Source organism: Xyrauchen texanus, chromosome 7 (assembly GCF_025860055.1).
Source record: "Xyrauchen texanus isolate HMW12.3.18 chromosome 7, RBS_HiC_50CHRs, whole genome shotgun sequence".
Taxonomy (NCBI): Eukaryota; Metazoa; Chordata; class Actinopteri; order Cypriniformes; family Catostomidae; genus Xyrauchen; species Xyrauchen texanus.
The window spans coordinates 16,231,452-16,256,039 of record NC_068282.1 but is presented as its reverse complement, the minus strand read 5'-3'; the positions used below and the strand labels follow the sequence as shown (position 1 = coordinate 16,256,039).

Below are 24,588 nucleotides of genomic sequence, written 5' to 3'. Positions count from 1 at the left end.
CCACGTTAAAAAACATGAGAGCTGTATTTCATGAAAAAAGTTGTCATATTTTGAGAATAGTCACTGAATTACAACAATACAGTCAAAATATTTTGAGAATAATCTCAAAACATGCCTTTTATTAGAATGAAGTCAACATTTTGAGAATATAGTCATAGAATTATGAGATTAAAATCATAATATTTTGAGAATAAAGACAAAAATATGAGAATAAAGTATGTTGAGAAAAATAAAACAGAGTGTCATTATCACAACAATAGAATGGATGCCAAGCAAGCAGCTTCAATAATGCAAGACATTTATATGATTCAGCAATAAAGAAATCCTTGGTCTTTTGGTGCATCATCACAGAGTTGTTGACAGGCAGCCAAAGGTTGAAAACTCCTGTACTATTATTGCACACCTCATTCATGAATGGAGAGCTCTCAAAAACTTCCCGCAAATTCAGCTTGGCTAACTTGACAACAAAGTTGCATAGCTAATGTTATATCCCTGGTTAGTGGTGTTTACTGCATTCAAAGACCCAGATGCTCCACTTTGCTGATGTCCGCCACATCACTTTGATGTTACTTTCCTTATGACTTATTCTCAAAATATTACGACTTCAATTTCATTATACTACAACTTTATTCTCGTTATTTTGTCTAATTTCAAAAAATTATGACTATTCATAAAGATTTTTTTTTTTTTTTACCTGGCATTAAAACACTGTCATAGTTAGGCATAATGGCAGCTTAATCACAAATTACTTTCATTATTTGAGGGGAACAAAGATGCAATGGAGGGGGGGAGGAGGTCACTGTGTTATGCTCTATCCGCATTGGTATAAATGTTTCTGGAAGCTTGCAGTAGAATGCAGCATCATGAATGATCCTTCGTCGGATTTAGGTCAGTCTAAATGGAGCATAAGTGCGTCAGAGAGTGAGAGTCAGTAAGAAAAAGGTCATTAACACTGGTATTGTCAAACGCTTTTCCAGTAAGTATTTGAATCATTATGTGCCAAGGCATAATGATTGACCGCATGTAATCAGAGCATGTTAGGGATCATATAAAGATTTCTTAGAATTTTTAAATCGATTTTTGTTTAGTGTTATGTAATGCTGCACAGAGTTAAATGAAGTAGATATAGCAACAATAATGTAGGCCATGCACCTAATATTTGATTAAAAAATAATTTTCCATTTAACTTTTAAATGCTTTTTCAAAGTTAAATACCATGTCAGCAGAATTATATCAGTTATGTAAAGTACATTCTGATAAAACAGCAACACAAATAATTTTCAGTCTGAATATTGAGGTACTTATTGTCCGTATAATGTTAAAATGATTACAAAGATTACAGCATGACCGGTGTGTGTTAGCTCAGGTGATCTGAGCTAACACACATTTCTATTCTTCAAGCAGAGAATGATTTTTGATTAGTAGTTTGAGAGCCTGAGCATCAGAATACCACAAAGAAATATAAAAGCAGCCTTTCCAAGAGAACTATCTGGTACACTATGCTGACTCATTCTCTCTGTCTCACATCTTGAAAGCTTCTACACAATTGAGACAGATCATCTAATTAGAAAATGGACACTTAAAGGGATAGTCCACCCAAAAATGAAAACACACATGACTTGGGATCCTCTGTGAAACACCAAAGGAGTTCATTTGGCAGTGTCAGACACCATTCACTTTCGTAGCATGCATAAATTAAAAATTTTAAATATTATTTAAAAAATGATGCACTGACAGTGAATGGTGACTTGTGCAAACATTCTTCCAAACATTTGTAGTGTTCCATGGAGGAAAGCAAGTACAGGTATGGAACTCATAAGTGTGAGAACATGATGACAGAAGTTTCATTTTTGGGTGAATTATCCCTTTTAACAGATAAAAAATTATACAACAGGCACTGTATTGTAATGTCAATGAACTGAACATGCTGCTAATTAATAATTAATGAGACTGACAGCATAATAAAAAGACCGTTTTTATTTTTGTAAATCTATGATTTTTACTTTAAATTATTAATTAGATTATATAAATCTAAAACTAAATACAAAACAATCAAGTTTCACATTGCAGTTATAATAAATAAATAACTAATTAAATAAAACATTGCCAGCACTGTCACCTTGTGGTGATGTTAGAGCAGTGCTAAATGGTGCGTTTGTCAATGTTGGGTCAGGTGGTTTTTAGATAACAGTAAATGTAGGTTGAAGTCAGGCACCATGCTGTGTCATTTCAAATGAATATATAACCCCTAAGCAGTTTAACCCATAAATGCATGAACATTTTCCCAAACACTCTTACATATTCGGGTCTTTAGAGACCCTGCACTTATATCTATCAAAAATAGATAAAAACATATTTTGATATATTTTGATGTTTAATTTTTCATAAATAAAGAGGACAAATCTAGAAAAGGATTCATTATTTTCACACTGGAATTTCATGAGATGCAACTGGCTGTCAAACACATATTGAGCTACACATCTCATAATCTACAGATAAGATACGTTACACATATGTATTTTCTCGGGCACTTATTGAGTCTAAATAGATGAACAACTTACATATTTTCAGTAGTACACCCAAATGACAATACTCATATCATACTGTTCATGTGTTATGCTTGCTTTAGTTTACTTCAATGTTGTTTCTATGTCAGCTAGCAATATCAAATTTAATTCAAATCAATCACAGAAACATCATTGCCACCTTAAGTAAGAAATAACAAGTATTATATGGATGTGTACATACATATGGATACTGATAATTCACCACTCTTGATAATTCATTGTTGCACAGAAAATCCATGTGATATAGTGTTTATTTTTTATGACAATAGTACTATAATATTTTGTAATACACAAAGAAATAGATATTCTGTGATTGTAAACTGAAATAGATATTAAATAATCATAAACAATATAATTTATTGATGTGCAGACAAAAATGACACTCTTACATACCTCAAGTCTCTAAAGACCCTATACACTTTTGGTACTTAAACCATTATAAAATTGTTGCAATTTTGAAATGTGTGTGTGTGTGTGTGTGTGTGTGTGTGTGTGTGTGTGTGTGTGTGTGTGTGTGTGTGTGTGTGTGTGTGTGTGTGTGTGTGTGTGTTATACTATTTATAGGAGATAGATTGAGGAATACAAAAGAGGTGTGGGCACAACTGAGGTTCAGGGGGTGGAATGAGGTCCCGGATCTCTAAAGATCCGAGGTATGCGTTTAACGGTTAAATTAAGGGAGGAGAGCTGGCAGTGTAATAGGTTTATATAATGCAGCTTATATAATACAGACTTCACCAGCCATTATGTCACTCTCATAAAATAAATAAATATTTTTTGTACTGTATGGAACAGTCATTTGGAGATGTTATGATAAATATTTAGATTATTAATTATATAATAATATTTTATCACAATAATTTATGTTTATAATTTAAGAATTTAACTCAAAGCTTTGAGATACAATTATGGGGAATGTTATGCAATGTGACAACACATGATTTACAATGCAAACAAACATGCAGTGTTTGTTTCCACACCTATGGCAGAACAGCACAAACATTCTTAAATCAATCAATCAATCAATCAATCAATCTATCTATCTGAGCACTTTATTAGGAACAACTGTACACCTACATATTCATGCAATTATCTAATCAGCCAATCGTGTGGCAGCAGTACAGTGCATAAAATCATGCAGATACAGGCCAGGAGCTTCAGTTCATGTTCACATCAACCATCAGAATGGGGGAAAAATGTGATCTCAGTAAAACAATCAGTGAGCGGCAGTTCTGCAGACAGAAACGCTTTGTTGATGAGAGAGATCAACGGAGAATGACCAGACTGGTTCGAGCTGACAGAAAGGCTACGGTAACTCAGAAAACCACTCTGTTGTAGTGAGCAGAACAGCATCTACGAATGCACAACACGTCAAACATTGAGGTGGATGGGCTACAACAGTAGACCACGTCGGGCCTGTGCCCACTGCAGCCTCAGCTTTCTGTTCTTGGCTGACTGAAGTGGTGTGAGCCTGTGGTCACTGTGACTCTGGTGAGGTCGAGACAGACAGAGACACACTTTCTCCTTTACTGTGCAAAATGTACAGGTGCGGAAGAGAAATACTTTGACAAACTCTCAATCCTCATGCCACGGTTTTTCAGTTCAGCAGAAACAGATCAAGTAGTAGGTGTTACTGGGGGTGGACAATCATAGCTCAGTTGCAGCAAAATACATTTGAGCTGCACACCCTCAGAAACCCATCACTACATTGATCAACATAATCAAGGGGTATTAATGTGCATCTGTCACTATATTTTTAATTTATAATGTCTTGTTAAATGCTTAATCTAATTTTTAATTGTATATTGTTATAGTTTTTATGTAATTCATTAGCTGACACCTAATTATAATTATAATATTATTGACATTTTTTACTGTTTTATTATTATATCTTGTCATTATCTGTTTTGTATGTTAATGCTTTGGCAATATTGTATGTAAAAAAAATAATAATCATGCTAATAAAGTACTTTAAACGAAACTATCCGACCATTGGCCGGAAGCCGTCTCCAAGTTTTCTGATTTGCTAACACACGAGGGCCGCGGGCAAATTCTTCATTTTTTTCTGTCTTTCTTTATTGCTGTTTAAAGAGCATGTGGCTGTTACCGAGACTGTGATTTGTCAAGACATTTATTTCAGTCTAATTTCAAATGAGTTATTAAAAAAAATCGCTCAGATCAGCTTTAATATGTTTGAAGGAATTTGCATAGGAAATCCTTAAAAATGTGTAATTTTATAATGTTACAAACCCAATAACAGTTTTTAAAATAAGTAGCCTAGTTGTATAGCTAATGTTACAAATAAAGACAGTTTTAAAGTATTATTTTCCGGTTGGCTTCCAACAGAAACCGTTATCGCGCTCGATGTGATGTTACCTAACCAAAGTAATGTCACTGGATAGCAAATAAATTAAGAATAAACGGCCATGATTACTACCATTTTGATTCGTTTGGTTCAATTTCGCGTTAAGCCCACAGGAAAGGCACAAGTGTAGTACCGCTAGTCGACTTTGTTGATACTGCCGTCACAAGGTGTTAAAATATCAGCTGAAATCCAAACACGTTTGGACACGTGACGGAGGAATGTTGCTTGTTTAGTCAGAGAACCGCCTTGACGTAGGTTCCCGTAAGTACGAATCTTTCCAACTAATACGCAAACGTCAACAAGATTCACTTTATTGAAGTGAATTTGGAGTGGAAACTAACTGTAGCACGCTTTTCTCTCACACCCCACAGTCTGTTCACTCCGCCCAGGAACCGTCAAATTATAGAAGGAAGCGCAAAAACATTAGATAGAAGAAACGCCTGTACCAGCTGATCAGAAGTGAAGATGGCTGAGGGAAAACTAGGTGCCAATATTGGGGGCAACATTGGCGCGGGAGCGGGCATCCTGGCCAAACGCTTTCAGAAATCAATGAACCGAGCTCAAGAGAAGGTAGGTGGGCCACTTGAGTTCAGGACCTTGTCTCTCAAGTCATGCTGTCCTGGGTGTTTAAATATATTTGTCTGTGCTTCATCATATTTAAAGTCCTAAAGAATTAGGTATACAAAGGTTTTGCTTTAGTCTTGTTGTCTGTCAGGGTTGTGTATGAGTTGTAGAGCTGTTTTAAATGCAGTTGGATGAATAACACAAAGTCTGCCACTTCCTGCCCTCAATCACTTCCTTCCTAGGCTCTGTCCTCTTACCTTCTCCACAATATTGCACTATTTTTAGTACAATTTAAAATGATGTACCCCCTAACTTGCAACCAGTTTTCAGAATTTGTAAATTATGATTTTAATTGTTCCTAGATAGCTCCCATGTGTCTTTCTGACCATCCTTGTGACCATATTTTATGACCAAAAAAAAAAATAATAATAATAAGAAATTGTTGCAATGTTTTGAGTGTAAATGTGGAACCGCCTGACGACTCATGTTTCCGTACAATACAGTGACAGCTCTTAATCCTCTTCTGACATCATGTCTGACTGAAGTCATTGACCATGGTTCTTATTGGAATTGATGTTTTTATTTTAGGTCCTGCAAAAGTTGGGGAAGACCATGGAGACAAAAGATGAGCAGTTTGAAGAGTACTCTGCCAACCTGAACAAACAGCAGGTACTTCAATATTGTGTCTAAAAGTGAGAGACAATAAAGAAGAGAGTGTGCATCCTCAAATCTTCTATTGGTTAACAGCAGATTTACAAGCAAGTCACAATCTGCATTTATTGGGGTGTCTTCTCAATTATAGGGTACAGTTGTTTTTTAAAGAAACTGCTTGGTGCGAGTTGTTTTGTATGTAAAGTGATATCATTATAATTCAACAAATGTATCACAGGAAACTCCACCTTAAGGGAGTGTTTAAATGGAACTCTGATATGAATGCATCTCTCCCAATGTCCTGGCTTAGAGTCTGTATGCAATAAAGCTGTAAAGCAACTGCTTCCCGTATCACCTACACATTTTCTGTTTTAAAACTTCTACGTATACGAAAGTTTTCTATTTTCCATATGATAAGATGGCTATTAAATTAGAGGAATCATAAGGAGTATTTCTACTACATGTTTCAAAATGGCATTGGCTGTAAAGATAACCTTTTTATAAACAATGAGCTTTACGTAAACAACAGTCTTGATAAATCTTTTCTGTTTAGAAATTAAATGTTTGTTTACTTTTTCTGACCAGGTAGATGGCACCAGGCTCTATAAGGATGTTAAGGCTTACCACAATGCTGCCAAAGGTATTGTCTTGCATGATAAGAGCAGCCATCAGCTACTATAGAATTTAGTCGTTGTATATAAGGCTTTTCGGCTCTCTGATTGAACCCTTTGACTCGATTGAAGAATTTTGATTTATTCTGTCATTCCTATAGAGCTGTTTGTTGATTATACTTGTGATATATATATATATATATATATATATATATATATATATATATATATATATACACACACTCACCTAAAGGATTATTAGGAACACCTGTTCAATTTCTCATTAATGCAATTATCTAATCAACCAATCACATGGCAGTTGCTTCAATGCATTTAGGGGTGTGGTCCTGGACAAGACAATCTCCTGAACTCCAAACTGAATGTCAGAATGGGAAAGAAAGATGATTTAAGCAATTTTGAGCGTGGCATGGTTGTTGGTGCCAGACGGGCCGGTCTGAGTATTTCACAATCTGCTGAGTTACTGGGATTTTCACGCACAACCATTTCTAGAGTTTACAAAGAATGGTGTGAAAAGGGAAAAACATCTAGTATGCGGCAGTCCTGTGGGCGAAAATGCCTTGTTGATGCTAGAGGTCAGAGGAGAATGGGCCGACTGATTCAAGCTGATAGAAGAGCAACTTTGCCTGAAATAACCACTCGTTACAACCGAGGTATGCAGCAAAGCATTTGTGAAGCCACAACACGCACAACCTTGAGGCGGATGGGCTACAACAGCAGAAGACCCCACCGGGTACCACTCATCTCCACTACAAATAGGAAAAAGAGGCTACAATTTGCAAGAGCTCACCAAAATTGGACAGTTGAATACTGGAAAAATGTTGCCTGGTCTGATGAGTCTCGATTTCTGTTGAGACATTCAGATGGTAGAGTCAGAATTTGGCATAAACAGAATGAGAACATGGATCCATCATGCCTTGTTACCACTGTGCAGGCTGGTGGTGGTGGTGGTGTAATGGTGTGGGGGATGTTTTCTTGGCACACTTTAGGCCCCTTAGTGCCAATTGGGCATCGTTTAAATGCCACTGCCTACCTGAGCATTGTTTCTGACCATGTCCATCCCTTTATGGCCACCATGTACCCATCCTCTGATGGCTACTTCCAGCAGGATAATGCACCATGTCACAAAGCTCGAATCATTTCAAATTGGTTTCTTGAACATGACAATGAGTTCACTGTACTAAAATGGCCCCCACAGTCTCCAGATCTCAACCCAATAGAGCATCTTTGGGATGTGGTGGAACAGGAGCTTCGTGCCCTGGATGTGCATCCCACAAATCTCCATCAACTGCAAGATGCTATCCTATCAATATGGGCCAACATTTCTAAAGAATGCTTTCAGCACCTTGTTGAATCAATGCCACGTAGAATTAAGGCAGTTCTGAATGCGAAAGGGGTCAAACACAGTATTAGTATGGTGTTCCTAATAATCCTTTAGGTGAGTGTGTGTGTGTATGTGTATATATATATATATATATATATATATATATATATATATATATATATATATATATATATATATATATATATATATAAATATATATATAAAGATAACTATGTATAATTATTTAATCATTATATATTGAATTATTGTTATATGAGGGGCTTTCTGTATATATATATATATATATATATATATATATATATATATATATATATATATATATATATATATATATATATATACTGTATATAAGATCTGGCACCAACAGTCATACCATGGTCCAAATCACTGGGATCACATTTGTACCCCATTCTGAAGGTACCACTTCATCTGTACAAACAATAGCACTTTAGTATGAACACAATATCTATATCCACAGTAGAATTGTGAGCTGTGGGCTGCTCAGCAAGGAAGATGCCACTGCCATAAAAAGCCAGACTATCATTTGCAAGTGCACATGGGGACAAAGATCTTACTGTTTGGAGAAATGTCCTTTGGACTAATGAAACAAAAGTAAAGTAGGAGGAACAGGATGGAATGCAGGGGGAGGAGGAGAGACAAGGGAGTGTGAGAGAGAGAAGGATCTTAGGGCTTGCCGACTCCCAAATACACCGTCATGTTGACCTCTGCCAGCTGGATGGCCGTTTGGAGTGATGCCGGGTGGTGGCACTGGACCCATTTTGCCATCCCTCTCGGAAGTCAAGCGATAAACTGCTCCAGTACATCCAGATCGATGACGGCTCCAACGTCGCATTGCTCAGCCAGCAACCACCTCCGGCAGGAATCCCGGGACAGTTGGGCAAAAGCAAATGGGCAGCCGTGCTCACCAATGGTCATTGAGAGCGAAAGCATTGGTGTTGCTGCTTAAGTGTCTGGCCGACCCATTGCAGTGGCTTTCTTCAAGTCGTGTGTACACCAGGAGGTTCTTCACTGGTAATTGTTGTGCCGCGAGTTGGGCTTACCCAGACAACAGTGGAATTAACCCGACTGACCACTATGTGCTCGGCCATCTGCATACCCCTCCATCCTCTCAAAGTGCTCCAAGAAGGCCTCCGGATGGTCTTGGGGGCCCATCTTGACTAGCGTAACCTAGGGAGGGGCGGTCACGGGGTCCAGGGTCACTGCGGGAGCACACTCCTGGTGCAGCAACTCCGGAACATATGCTGGCCCTCCGCTTGGGCCTGGAGGAGCGCAATGAACTGCTGCTCCTGTTTGGTGCGCAGCTCAAGGAGGTCCTGATGTTGTGTCTGGTGGATAAGGTCATTTATTTTTACAAACACAAACTCAATTTTCAGCACAGTTTTCACAACAGCACAGTCTTGGTATGTGCGTGACAGCTCTCTCGTCCTCACTGGTGTCCTGCTCGCTTCTAAAACGCGTCTCAACTCTCACTGCAATGACAAACAGCTGTTAGAGACAATCATTGTCAGGTGATGATCCTTACCATTCTCATCTCCTGATCTTGCTCTCCATTCACAAGCCGGCACTCAACCACGCCCCCACCACCACAGCTCTTATGTTTGGAGGAAAAAAGGGTAAGGCTTGCAAGCCGAAGAACACCATCCCAACCGTGAAGCATGGGGTGGCAGCATCATGTTGTGGGGGTGGTTTGCTGCAGGAGGGACTGGGGCACTTCACAAACTAGATGGCATTATGAGAAAGATATATTGAAGCAACATCTCAAGGCATCAGCCAGGAAGTTAAAGCTCAGTCACAAATGGGTCTTCCAAACAGACAATGACCCCAAGCATACCTTCAACGTTGTAACAAAATAGCTTAAGAACAACAAAGTAACGGTATTAGAGTGGCCTTCACAAAGCCCTGACCTCAATCTGATAGAATTTGTGGGCAGAACTGAAAAAGCATGTGTGAGCAAGGAGGTCTACAAACCAGACTCATTTACACCAGTTCTGTCTGGGCAAAATTTGAGCAACTTATTGTGAGAAGCTTGTTGAAGGCTACCCCAAAACATTTGACCCTAGTTAAACAATTTAAAGGCAATGCTACCAAATAAAAAACAAAGTGTATGTTAACTTCTGTCCCACTAGGAATGTAATGAAAGATATAAAAGCTGAAATAAATAATTCTCTCTACTATTAATCTATCATGTATCCTAACTGTAGTGATCCTAACTGATAATATATATATATATATATATATATATATATATATATATATATATATATATATATATTTGAAAATATTTAAGATGTAATTTAGATCAAGGTGCAGTTCATAATTGCCTCAAGTTCTCAGATATCAGGATGAAATTGAGATTTTTTTTTTATTTTCACTTCTTCAATGTGGTTGGCCTGTAGGCCTCAGGGTGAGAGTGAAAGTGAGATTGTGGGTTGCTCGGATCATGAGGAGAAGAGATGGGATGACACAGCTGGTCTCTAGTTGTGTCTCTCTGATTCAGCTTTTAAGGAAGTGAGTGTGTGTTCTTAATTGAACTGAAAATGCTTATGGTGTAAATGTCTACAAGAATAGTTGACCTTCTCTCTTAAGAAGTTTTAAAGGGGGGGCTGGGTATCTCAGCAAGTAAAGAAGCTGACTACCAACCCTGGAGTTGCAAGTTCTAATCCAGGGCGTTCTGATTGACTCCAGCCAGGTCTCCTAAGCAGCTAAATTGGCCCAGTTGCTAGGGAGGGTAGAGTCACATAGGGTAACCTCCTCATGGTCGCTATAATGTGTTTCTCGTTCTCGGTGTAGAATGGCGTGAAGCATCCATGCATGCTATGTTTCTGCGGTAACGCGCTTAACAAGCCACGTGATAAGATGGATGGATTGACGGTGTCCGATGAGTAGCAACTAAGATTCATCCTCCGCCACCCAGATTGAGGCGAGTCACTACGCCAACATGAGGACTAGGAGTGCATTGGGAATTGGGCATTCCACTATGGAGCTCCCATCATCAGAGCTTATACACTGATGTACCAAAATATTAAGTCTGCTCACAGGTGCAGCAAATAACAGTGATCGTCTCCTAACAAGGCCACATGTGGAGGTCTGGGTAGATTAGATTGTATGCGAACAATCAGTTCTCATATTCAACGTGTTGAATACTGGAGAAATAGGCAGGAGTAAAGACCTGTGTGACTTTGATAAGGGCCAGATTATTATGGCCAGACAACTGGGTCAGAGCATGAAACGGCAAGGCTTGTGGGGTGCTACCAGTCAGCAGTGGTGAGTACCTACCGACAGTGGTCCAAGGAGTGACAAACCACAAACTGACTGCAGGATGTTGGGCGCCCAAGGCTCATCGATGCGCTAGGGCAACGAAGGCTATCCCGTCTGGTCCAAACCGACAGAAGGTCGAGTGTGGCACAGAACATTTTAATGATGGTTATGGGAGGAATGTATCACAACACAGTGTATCACACCCTGCTGTGTATGGGGCTGCATAGCCACCACCCTGTCAAAGTGCCCTTGATGATCCCTGTCCACCATTGAAATCACCTACGATGGGCACACGAGCATCGGAACTGGACCTTGGAGCAGTGGAAGAAGGTTGTTTGGTCCAATGAGTCCTGTTTTCTTTTACATCAAGTGGACAGCCAGGGACATGTGTGCCATTTACCTGCGTAAATGATGGCACCAGGGTGCACTTTGGGAAGATGACAAGCCGGTGGAGGGAGTGTGATGCTCTGGGCAATGTTCTGCTGGGAAACCCTGTGTCAGACCATTCATGTAGACATTAATTTGACACATGCCACCTACCTAAACATTGTTGCTGACCAGATACACCCCTTTATGACAATAGTATTACCTGATGGCAGTGGCCGCTTTCAACAGGATAATGCGCCCTGCCACACTGAACACATTGGCTGTTAATGGTTTGAGGAACATGATAAAGTGTTCAAGGTGTTGCCCTTGCCTTCAAATTCCACAGATCTCAAACCGATTGAGAATCTTTGGAAGTCTGATCCACAGCGGCTCCACTTTGCAACTTACAGGACTTGAAGAATCTGCTGCTAATGTCTTGGTGTATCTTCAGGGGTCTTGTAGAGTCCATGCCTCTGCGGGTTGGTGCTGTTTTGTTGGCACACGGAAGGTCAACAACATATTAGGAAGGTGGTCATAATGTTTTGGCTCATAAGTGTATGTAGTTTTAACCAGAGACTATTTAGCAGAGACAGGCCACTTCTATTAAAATGAATGGGAGAAACTGGAACTCCCAATGGTCGATGGATGTACGGTTAATGAATAGAAAAGAGGTCCTGCCTTACAGGTAAAGGAGCCAATCACATTTTAGATACAGACATTGCCTATAAAGCAACCCGAGAACGAGCATGTGCATTAGCTATACAAGCCAGGAAAATTTCATTTTTTTGTGGAATCTGAGGTAAAGAAGCACAAATTATGATACCAGTGTTGTCAAATTTACTGCTGATTCGAAATATGTTCTTTGATCATAATCTTGTTTTAGAGATTTCGGTCTTTCCCCATTCAAGTAGATAAGAGCTGCGCTTGTGTGCCACTTGTTTACATAGACAAATAGTCAAGTCAAGTCAATTTTATTTGTATAGCGCCTTTCACAACACACATCGTTTCAAAGCAGCTTTACAGAATATCAGCATTAACAGACCATAAAACTGTAATGTCTATAAAGTCGATTAATCATCATTGTGTAATTTCGATAAAATATGATTTTTAATAGTGTTTAAAAATAATTAAATGATAATTGTATTAATAACCCCAGTGAGCAAGCTGTAGGCGACTGTGGCAAGGAACACAAAACTCCATAAGATGTTGATTAATGGAGAAAAATAACCTTGGGAGAAACCAGACTCACTGTGGGGGCCAGTTCCCCTCTGGCTAACATTTTGAATGTAATGTAAATATTAATTACGTATTGGTAAAATCATGGTTTAAAATTATTAAACTAAGTGTTAAGGGTCAGTGATTAAACATCGATTGTGTTTGAACAGTAAGATTAATGACCAAATCTTTGAAGTCCATCTTGATTAATTGCAGAAGTTCACATAGATGCAATTGTCCTTGTTAATTGGCTGATGAAGGCTTTTGTTGGCAATAGTTAGTCTAAGCATTTCATTTCAAGATCGTAGTCCATCTATAGACCGAGGTGATGCAGGTTGGAGTTGGCATCATTTCATCCTCTGAAGTCCGTCATAATAGATTGAAGTGATGTTTGGCTGGATGCTGGACTAAATGTTTTGCATTTAGTCATCATCATTCTGCGACATGTAGCAGTGGAGTCCAACATGAAGCAGGAATGGTGCTGGATCCAGCCAGTTCTGGTGACCTCAGGATAGGAGTCCCGAGGTTGAGACAGGGAAACAAATAAAAAGATGTAAGCGTAGATGCCATTTAATTTATTGCAGAGTAAGAGATCATGCTCAATGTTTCTGGTTTCTGGTTCTGGCAGACCCAACTAAAGCAGCCTAATTGTGGGTTGGAGGATAAATTAGGTGTGTAATAGCTGCCTGGGAGCATTCCAAAGATGACACCATGTGGACTGACTTGCTAAAAAGACTTTAGTTTGAACACATATTTAGTCAAAAATTATTTAATTGCTTTAAACAATTGTTGCAATTTTGCAAGTATACTCATGGGAGGATTTCGTAGTTTCTTGTAAATTCAGTCACGAGTCTGTTACTTGTTGAAGCTTGTTGGGATTAGGCATAGACTGCTGAGACTACTTCAAAATTGTGTATCATTTTCAAAAGAATACACTTGTCACCATTTACACTCCTTTCTTCTCAGTGATGCATGAGTCATCTAAACGCCTATCCCAGACTCTCAAAGATATCTATGAATCTGACTGGCATGGTGTAGAAGACCTGTCTGTCATTATGGAGGTAAATCAGACCTTTTACTGAATGTTTCATAATTATGCTTGGAAAAATAGTTTATTTTCCTTACCTGTCTTCTGTCTCTCCGGTTTTATATTACAGAGTGAGGATCTCTTGTGGAATGACTATGAGGAGAAGCTGAGTGATCAAGTTGTTCGAACAATGGAGAATTATACTGGACAGTTCCAAGATGTAAAAGTCCGTACATTAGAACAATCGCAGAACACAATCATGCAATTCCAAGTTAATTTTTTCACTTTCTATCTAGAAAGCTATATTTACTGTTTTACAGGTTTCATGTATAATCGATTGCATTCTAGAATGAGAATGTCTCCTCTTCATAATAACATAAGTATAGCTGCAGTGTGGGTGGGGTTACTCCAGAAGGGGGTGTGATTTCCACTCACGTAGGTTAGGGGCTCCCTATATCTTTGATGGCGGTTTGGAGCTCCCACCCATTTTTGAAGCTCTGCCTGCAGCTATATCCTTCTCCCTAATACCACCTGCCTCCAACTAGCAATAGCTTGTACCTTATGATGGTTTTGCTTGACTGTGACATAAATTAAAGGCTCTTGGCTTTTTAAAAAGTCAGAACTTCCTGTTCCCATAGGGCATATGCATGATAGAAGAAAGATGCCCCTAGTTGTTCCTGGCAAGTTACTCAGCCTTACAGGCTATATGGTTAGGATTATGTTTTGTGGCAGGGTTAGGGTCTTTGCTGCCTGCCAGTAACAATTCCAGACATGTTTATACAATGGGCATCAGTGAAATTTAACTATTGCTTTAAAAGTCTAAGTATACAGTGTTCTTGCAGGAAAGAGTGTCTAAACGAGGAAGGAAGCTGGTGGACTATGATTCAGCTCGACATCATCTGGAGGCGCTACAGAACTCCAAGAAGAGAGATGAAATAAAAATAACCAAGGTGAATAATTTCATAATTAAAAAATGCCATAGCTTTAGGAATGGAGATAAAGAAGAAGTGTGTATTTTTGTATGTTAAAATACATTATCCTCTCGCAGCTTTATGTGCAGAGACAACTTTAAGCAATTTGAATGTTGACGAAGATTGATCTGTGTTTGTTTGTGTGACCCAAGATAGCACCATTCGCTCAACTAATGGTGTGACATTGGGGTGGGAACCACAATGTACCCCAACACCAATGCTTGTTTACCAAACAATGGCAAGTGGGAGTAGTGTTTGGGAAACCAGTTTGAAAATAGTCATTATTTTTGCAATTTCAGATGGTGCTGCAGAAGATGCACACTTTAATGTTAATATCAGTAGTTTATTGTTCAAAGTTAAAGCTAACTAAATAATATGACCACGACTGTTGGTGCTGATCCCCTGTCAGGCAGAGGAGGATTTCAATAAAGCCCAGGAGGTATTTGAAGACCTCAACAAGGAACTGAGAGAGGAGCTACCTGTTCTCTATCAAAGGTTGTTACAGCTTTTTTTAGCAAAATTGGACCAAATTCTTTTAGCCAGTTTCTTAATATGGTTACAAACTCTTCCTGCTTTCAGCCGTATCAGCTGCTATGTCACCATGTTCCAGAACATCTCAAACCTGCGGGACATCTTCTACAAGGAAATGAGCATGGTAGGAATGAGATGTTTTTTGCTTTGTGTGAATTATGAATAATTGTGCATTATACATTTGTTTCTCTCAAATCTCAAAATGTGTCTAGTACAACAACAAACAATGAGTAATTTAACTATGAAGCCCTTATACAGTATGTGATGCTTTGAAATGGGTTGAACTGAAAGTGGTTTTTTTTTTTGTATTGAATTTTTTTATTAGTTTTCACATTTACAACAAATAAAACAAGGATCCACCATGAAATACATTGAAGAAAATAAATCAACTTACCAACACACTACAAACAAATAAACCAAAAACAACACTGACTCAGTTACGTACATACAACCAAAAGTTATACAGATAATGGGAAATCAGCTCTCTCTTATCAAGATCTTTCAGGGAATCCCTGTAGCAAGAAAACAGAAATATCAGGCTCTGTATAATTCAAATAAGACTCACAAACTTTGAAACATTTATTTAACTTTGAATGTAAAATGCATGTCAAGTACTCCAGTGGTACTAACCCAAACAGCACTCTATGCCAACCCTTAACAGTTGGTTCTTTTTCGCTAATCCACTGCTGTAAAATGTTCTTCCTTGCAGCATATGTGAGAATACAGTGCAATGTCTTATTTGCCGACAGTACATATCTGGCTGGGAGGCCTAGAATGAGAGACATTGGGGCCATCTGCAGCTTCAAGCCTAGTATCTTTTCCATTTCCGCTAAAATATTAAGCCAGTACCTTTGTAGTTTGTGGCAAGACCAAAGACAATGAGATAAAGTACCAACCTCTATTTTACATTTAAGGCACATGGGTGAAAGAGTAGTGTTGAAATAATGTCTGCGGTTTGGGGATATATGCATTCTCTGTATAATCTTAAATTGTATTGCTTTGGCACGATTACAAATTGAAATTGAGTTGGTATATCTCCATATCTTCCCACTCATTATCATTTATGATAACAGAAAGGTCCCTCTCCCATTTATCTCTAAGCCCCTGCAAAGCCAGAGTTGGCCCAGCACGCATAGCTACATAGAACAGGATGACAGACCTTTTCCCAACTGTTTGAAACAGACATTTTTCAAGAGGGGATACTTCAAGATTACCAATTAAGGTTGTGCTATGCAATATATAATGCCTAATCTGTAAATATCAGAAGAAGTCTTGTCTGGGGATACCATATTTTGAAATGACAGTAACGTATTATCAGCAAATAAATCTTTCAATGTGTTTATGCCATTATTACCCCATTGTCTAAAGCCAGCATCAATTAACCCTGGCTGGAAGTCAGGATTGTTACCAATAGGAGTGAAAACGGATGTTAATTTAGACCTCCTTTCAAGTCTACGCATTAGCCGCCATGACTTAATTGTATTAAGTGTAACAGGGTTGCCACAGCTCAACCTGATCATTTTAAATGTCTTAATAAACAGCAGGTCCCTCAATGGATATCCTGAAAGTGAAGTTTCAATATCCAGCCAAACCGAAGTTGTCTTATTTGAGACCCAATCATAAATATATCTCATATGCGCACACAACTGATACTGTCTAAAGTTTGGTAAGTCTAAACCTCCCACAGAGCTTGGTAATTGCAAGGTAGACATCTTTAGCTTCAGTTTACGTTTGCTCCATATAAAAGAGCTAAGCCAGCCATGTAGTTTCTTTATGACCAAATTTGAAAACAGGACCGGAATCATTTGGATAGGGTATAGTAATCTAGGCAGTATATTCATCTTGATCAAGGCTGTACGTCCCAGCCAAGAGACTGGTAAAGAACTCCATCGCTCCAGATCTTGCCTTACCCTCTCAAACAGGGGAACAAAGTTGGCTTGATACATTTGCTTAAATGCAGGGGTTATGAGTATACCTAAATAGACAAAGCCTGATGGTGACCACTTGAAGGGGAAAGAAGGTAATGTTGCTGGTAGGGAAGTTAGGCTCCCTAATGGCATTGCCTCTGATTTTGTCAAATTAACTTTATACCCAGAGAATTGACTAAATAAATTAATAATACTAAGTAATACAGGTATTGATGTCTCCGGACTAGAAATAAAAATCAAAACATCGCCGGCATATAGGCTTATTTTATGATCAGAATCTCCCACTTGTAAACCCTGTATGGAGGGTGTATTCCTTATGGCCTCTGCTAAAGTTTCAATAACTATAGCAAACAGAAGAGGAGACAGGGGATATTCCTGTCTTGTTCCTCTATGTACAGGGAAGCTGTCTGATCTGAGCCCATTAGCCAGAATGGCCACCTGGGGATTGCTATACAAGACCTTGACTCATCTGATAAAATTATCCCCTAAACCAAACTTATCCAAACAATAAAATAAATATGTCCATTCAACTAGTTCAAAGGCTTTCTCTGCATCCAAAGAAAGGACTAGGCCATCAACCTGTCTTTGCTGGAAGGCCTGAATAATATTGAGCAGACGCCTAACATTATTACAAGAATTCCGTCCCTTTATGAAGCCGGTTTGATCCTCCTGTATGATTTTAGGTAAGAGACCTACAAGTCGTGTAGCCAGGATCTTTGACAAGATCTTCCAATCCATGTTAAGAAGAGCTATAGGTCTGTACAAGGCACATGACTCAGGACATTTAACTTTTTTCAGAATAAGTGAAATATTTGCTTCTCTCAAAGTCTCGGGCAGATCAGTGTGTAAGAATGAGTTTTTATACATACTAAGTAAGGGGTCAGTTAATAGGTCTGAAAACTCCTTGTGAAAATCACTACCAAACCCATCAGGTCCAGGGGCTTTCCCACACTGTAGAGTTTTTATGGCATTAATCAACTCTTCTCTGGAAATTGGGGCATTAAGAACAGATTGTTGCTCTGACGATATAGTTGGCAAACTTTGTTAGGAGAAGAACTTATCCATTAAAACAAAAGCATTGCTTGGCTGTTCAGAAGTATAAAGTTTCTGATAAAATGTCTTAAATGTGTCAATTATGAGCTTATTATCATATATGCGACTACCTTGAGCATCACAAATGGCTGCAATTGCTTGTGACTCTGCTCTTTTTTTTTTTTTTAGTGAGGTATGCCAGATATTTTCAAACAAAGTATTTTAACGATTGCAAACTGTACAAATTGTATTTAAAGGAATATTCTTGTGTAAATGGTGATTACTAATTTGCTTTAATGATCTCAATAGAAAAGCTGAGCATTTTTGGCTAAGCTGAAGTGTGTAACAGAATTGCAAAAATAAACATTGTTTTCGAACACTCCCCCTGTTTGCACCTTGATCTAACAATCAGATTGTCCTGCCCCAAACTCAAGGTCGAGCCAATGTGGCTGTTTGGAGCAGGACGGATTGCTCAAAACAAACAGAGCAATTTTTATAGTGCCCAAAGAGAGACAGTATTTACAACCTACAAATGGTTTACTTATAGTTGTTACTGCGTAATAAGTTGGGACATGAGAAAGTATTTGAGCATTGAAAAAGTTACACACTTAATCTTAAATTTATGCACGTATAAAGGAAGACGATGGGGCAACCGGATGTTAGTGCATAACTGTCAACACACAATATGTTTGTCTTTAAAAAATGTATTACATTTGAATTACAATTAGATTTGAATTACAATTAGTTACAAATTAATATATTTTTGTTGTTGTTGTAAACGGCTTGCCACAGATGCTGTCAATAGAGCTTAAATAGATTTGAACCTAGAATGTTCCTTTAGCTTAAAGGGATGGTTCACCCAAAAATGAAAATTCTCTCATCATTTACTCAACCTCATGCATCCCTTTCTTATTTCTGCTAAACACAAAGATTTTCAGAAGATAATCTCTGCTCTGTATTTCCATACAATGCAAGTGAATGGTGACCAGGACTTTGAAGCTCCAAAAAGGAGATAAAGTCAGCATAAAAATAATCCATATGACTCCAATGTCTTCTAAAGTAGTTCAGATGGTTTTGGGTCAGAACAGACCAACATATAACACCCTTTTCACTGTTCATCTTGCCTTTTGCAGTCTTAAGCATGTTCATGATTTCAAGCTCGATTACACTTCCTAGTGCTTAAAGCATGTGCAGAGCGCTATGAAGATGGCGCTGTAGTAAGTGAAATCGAGCTTGAAATCATGCTTGCAAGAAGACTGCTGTCAAGATGTACTGTGAAAAAAGTTATATATATATATTTTTTATTTGTTCTCACCCAAAAACAACAGTACCACTTTAGAAGACATTGATTAAACCACTGGACTATGTTTATGCTGACTTGATCTGCTTTTTGGAGCTTCAAAAGCCTGATCACCATTCACTTGCATTGTGTGGACCTGCAGAGCTGAGATATTCTCCAAAAATCTTTGTTTGTGTTCTGCAGAAGAAATAAATTCATACACAGATGGTATGAGGGTGATAATTTTTCACTTCCCTTTGATTAACACCGTTGTCTTGATTTTATATTCTAATTTCAGTTTATTTTTTTCTGTCAGTCCCCATGTGATTTTCAAAATTAATACATGTATAAGACTATGATAAAAAAACAAAATGAGCAGATGAGATTTGAATGTACTGTAGCAGAGTGATGGAATTCAGTTTCATTTTACAGTTGAATCATGACATTTATACTATGATGAAGAAGCTTGAGGATCAGCACTCAACCAAACCCTTCATTGTCAAAGGCCTTAACGGGTAAAATCTATATTAACATCTATTCATATTTCTATGTTTTTTTGTATTATTATTATTTATTATACCTTAATATACCTTAATACCTACGTCCTTATCAGTAGGAAGACAAATACAATTTGTATTATTGGCCAAACGTGTGTGTGTATATATATATATATATATATATATTAGGCCAAATATACCTTACTGGTCTTTATTGTCTTTTATGTGCCTTGTTTTTCTTCCCCTGTGACTAGCACTAAATCTAAGAAGAGAAAATCTGTTACTATCTCCGCTCCTATCCCGTGTAACACCGCCTTCCCTCCAGATCATCCTACTATGAGCAAGCTCAGCATGCCTGACACTCTCACACACAAAGACACACGCTCAGCCACTCCCTCTAAGAGTACAGGAAGTGCATCATCTGAAATATCAGACTCTGAATCCAACTCTTTTGACAGTGAATCAAACACACCCTCTGAGTCTTTGTGCTCAGAGGGTGAAGGGGTTAAATCTGAGGGAACCACTGAAACTGAATCAAAAACTAGCACTGGTGAGTCAGTGCAAACAAATGGCCAGGAACACCTGATTCAAAGTTTGGCCTCCACTCAGCAGGCTGAAGAGGATGAGAGTAAATCTGTTGCTTCATCTGAAGAAACTAGTTTATCAGAAGACACCCAGCGTGCATCTACAGATTTTGACAATGATTCTAAGCCCTTACCGGGCGATGAAGACCAAACTGTTCCTGTCCCCACTCATCGACGACCCAGCACCTCCAAGAATGCTGAGGGAGAGAAGGATGAAAATACGACAGGAGGTAGCGAGTTGGAGAAAGCAAAGGAAGTCGTCAAAAGCCAAAATGCGGAGTATGAAAATCCTCCCGGTTTCCTCTACAAGGTACAGTTATACTTACCGAAAAGGTTATGACAGTGTCATGTAGTCATTGATTTGTATTTATCTGGGTAAGCATTTCATTTTTTTTTGCAGGCTGTGGCTATGGAGAGTCAAGACTCGGATGAAGGTGTGCTTTTGCTGTTTGAAAAAGGAGACGTGATCCTTATATATGTTGATGAAGAAGATAAGGTGAGATATAAAGTCATTTAACACTTTATTAGAAACACTGGTTCTGTTCTGTTCTATGGTTTTGTTCTGTTGTGTGTGTGTTTTTTTGTTGTTTTTTTTTTAAACTAAGTGTATTTTTAGATTTATTGTATTTCATTTATTATTTACTTGGCTGTTAGCTATAATTAAATAAGAAAAGTTCTTCCTCTTTTTTTCTTTTTGGTACTTAAGCGGAAGGGGTCCATCTCATAAATTTGATCAGAAGGGGGGGATCACTGTCTAAGCCTTTCAAAACCCCTGGTGTTCATTCATAGTTTATGTGCATCTCTTGTTATAAAAAAAAATTCACATCTTTGTCTTTACACTTTACATGTATACATAGAAATACATAAATGAACAACAACTGAAACTACTTTTATAATGCTTTCTAAGTCCTTTTTGTACATTTAGTATGAGTTGTTTGCTTTTATGAATAACTTAATTGTTCATCATTATGATTAAATGAATCGTGTTCAATGACTCTTAAGATGTTATACTACTCTTTAACATTCTTGTAATGTTGTGTGAATACTATGTTGTAGCCGGACGGCACCGTCTGGGCCGTGAGAGAGCAGGACTGGATCCAGTACAAGGACCTAACACTTCTCTCTGGCATTGTCCAGGAGACCATGATCCAGCACATCACCTCTGACTAAAACATGTTAAGTCGAACCTTACAACTTGGGATGCAGGATGGCATCACATGAACTAGAGTTCCCCAAAATGCCTGCTGCAGTCCTGTTCTGAGTACATGGATGTTGTAATATGGACTCTGTCTAGACTTTGCTCTGACTTTACAATGTGATGACTTCAGTAAAACTTACAACAATTAGTCCTTACAACTAATTGTTGCCTTAAGACAGCCACATACTGTTTTCAGATTTTTGATTTTGCTTTGTGTCTTTGTCTTTTATAGATTTGTAATATTGATCACTGAATTTATGTGTTGTTTTTCAGGTAATCTAATCCTGAATCATCTCTGTCTCTTTTGCATAAATGTAGCCACTTATTTTGAATCAGGAAATGGTTTAGGCACACTAGAGATCACAGCGCTATGTAAAAAAATATTTCCAAAGCATTTTTTAACAATGAGTATTAATAGATTTTCGAGTGTTTCCAAAGGTCCTGTCTCCATGTGTGTTTTAAGAGTGTGATCTTATTGTGTATGTCATTTCAAATATAATTCACAGTGTCAAAGATTTACTTTCAGCAATAAACTACCAAGCTCTTCAATGTTTACAGGAACAAAAAATGTGTTAAAGTATGCGTTTTATGGCTGTGAAGCAGTTTTCTTATATTACAGAGAAAATCTATTGTTTTTATACAATAAAGTTGATCATTGAAAAACTTTTGTTTAAGGGCAATTCTTAGACTATGGGCACTTTCATGTCCTTTGATCATATTTTATAAAAAACATTTAATTTTGAAAAATTCACACTTTCATAGTTAACTTTACAATGAAAGTACGTTAGGAACTTTTTACCGGTAGTCTATGATGATTTTTTCACCTTTTTAAACATCATTATAGATGCAAATATTGCTGTTTTGTGCTTGTCCCACACCCAGACTTCTGATCTTCAATAATGAAAAAGAAGGGTAAAAAATTATTTATCTATTTTTTTAAAATATGACTGAATAAAGTATCAGTAAAATAATCAAAACATAATTGTGGTATTTAAGGTCAGACAACTATTAATGTGATTTTATATACAAAATGTAGTTGTCCCACAGTATTGCCGTCATTTCCACCACAACGCTGTAATGTCCCTTTAAAAAGTTTTTTGAAAGATTGTTTGGGTAGTTTCTATGGAGATGAACAATGACATCACAGCACATGTCTGACATGGAGGAGATCTTGAATTTCTTCACCAACTTGAAGAAGAAAACTCATGGTAAATATTGCTTGAAATGAAAATATTTTTATTGTATGTCATTTTCAAACATGGCATAACATCAACTGAGTTTGTAAATAAATAGATTTTTTAACATAAATAGATGTATTTTGCATGCATGCAATGCTAGCTATCAATTCATAGCTAATCTGTAATACTAGCTTGGATTTTTTTACAAAATATTGCAGGATTGTCATTTCCACCACCGTCATTTCCAACACATTACCTTCTTGGGTGGAAATGACAAAGGTGAGGTGGAAATGACATTTATGCTTACAAGCTGCAATTCATAGATTGTGTGGCTACATATTTTATTTATTGAAATTTACAATGCTAATGTATTTATTCAAATATATATTTGTTGAAATGCCTTTTCATCTATTTTTAAGATGCCGTGGAAGTCAACTGCTGAAAGGTCTCAGTCCTATAGGGACAGACTAAAAGAGGACCCTGTCAAATATGAAGAGCGACTGAAGAGAGACAGAGAGAGATACATGAGGAAAAAAGAAATTTATAGTTCATGTTACAATGCATTGGCATGACTAAAGTTCAGTTTTTTTTTTTTAAGAATTCCAAAATTCAAAACTGTTCATCTAACCAATTAGAATGTTACAATTTTACAATCACAAGTTATGTGTAACTTACATTTTTCATGTGACTATTTGTGGTTAAAGTTGTTTACAGTAAGACTAAATGTTCATCTGGTTATGGAACCAAACAGACTAATGAGACTAAAGATTTGTTGGAATTGTCTGCTTCAGAAGGTTTCAAATAAATGTCTTCTGTTTTTCTACATGGACGTCCATTCATTGTCATTTCCACACCACCCAGTCATTTCCACCACCTTGTATGTTTTTTGAAAATATTTACAAAACTCTAATCACTCATTAAAAACTTCTGCATAGTTTATGGGCTAATGGTCCACTTAATGTAATAACACAAGTAGTTATTTTTCTGAAATGTATCTAACCAATCCAATATTATATTTCAGGTTGTGGTGGATGTAAGCTTTGTGTTTGGGCCTCATGACAATTAATTTACTTAATCCACAAATCTATGGTAATTGCAATATAGGTAGAAACTGGTAAAACTATGTGTGAAAGTGGTCTTACACTGTTAAGAAATTATGTATATCATAATATTTGTAAATAATAATCAAATATTTACATGTGATGGAAATGACATTTGTTCAGTGCGGATCGGAAAACATGTCAAAAAACACCAATTTGTCTTATAATGTAAGTGTGTTCTCTTATGGATCATTAAACTAGACTAGTTATATTTAACTGTTAGATTGTGAAAATTTTGATTTGAACACTTTTTTCCCCCTCAAGTTCACAAGGCTAAAAGTGCCT

At 37.6% G+C, this 24,588-nt stretch overlaps 1 protein-coding gene across 2 annotated transcripts; it reads left to right on the top strand.

Moving 5' to 3' along the window:
- The first annotated feature begins 5,100 nt into the window (after positions 1-5,100).
- LOC127646381 (bridging integrator 2-like) lies at positions 5,101-22,657 on the top strand. Of its 2 annotated transcripts, XM_052129966.1 has the most exons (13): positions 5,101-5,190; positions 5,301-5,499; positions 6,082-6,162; positions 6,730-6,784; positions 13,945-14,039; positions 14,136-14,231; positions 14,848-14,955; positions 15,386-15,471; positions 15,556-15,631; positions 20,179-20,261; positions 20,498-21,137; positions 21,228-21,323; positions 21,884-22,657. In XM_052129966.1, exons 2-13 carry the CDS (start codon positions 5,395-5,397, stop codon positions 21,995-21,997), a joined length of 1,635 nt encoding a protein of 544 aa, XP_051985926.1. In that variant the 5' UTR covers positions 5,101-5,190; positions 5,301-5,394; the 3' UTR covers positions 21,998-22,657. The 2 variants fall into 2 exon arrangements, with proteins under 2 accessions (XP_051985926.1, XP_051985925.1); XM_052129965.1 differs by having other exon boundaries at positions 5,174-5,499.
- Positions 22,658-24,588: the final 1,931 nt, after the last annotated feature.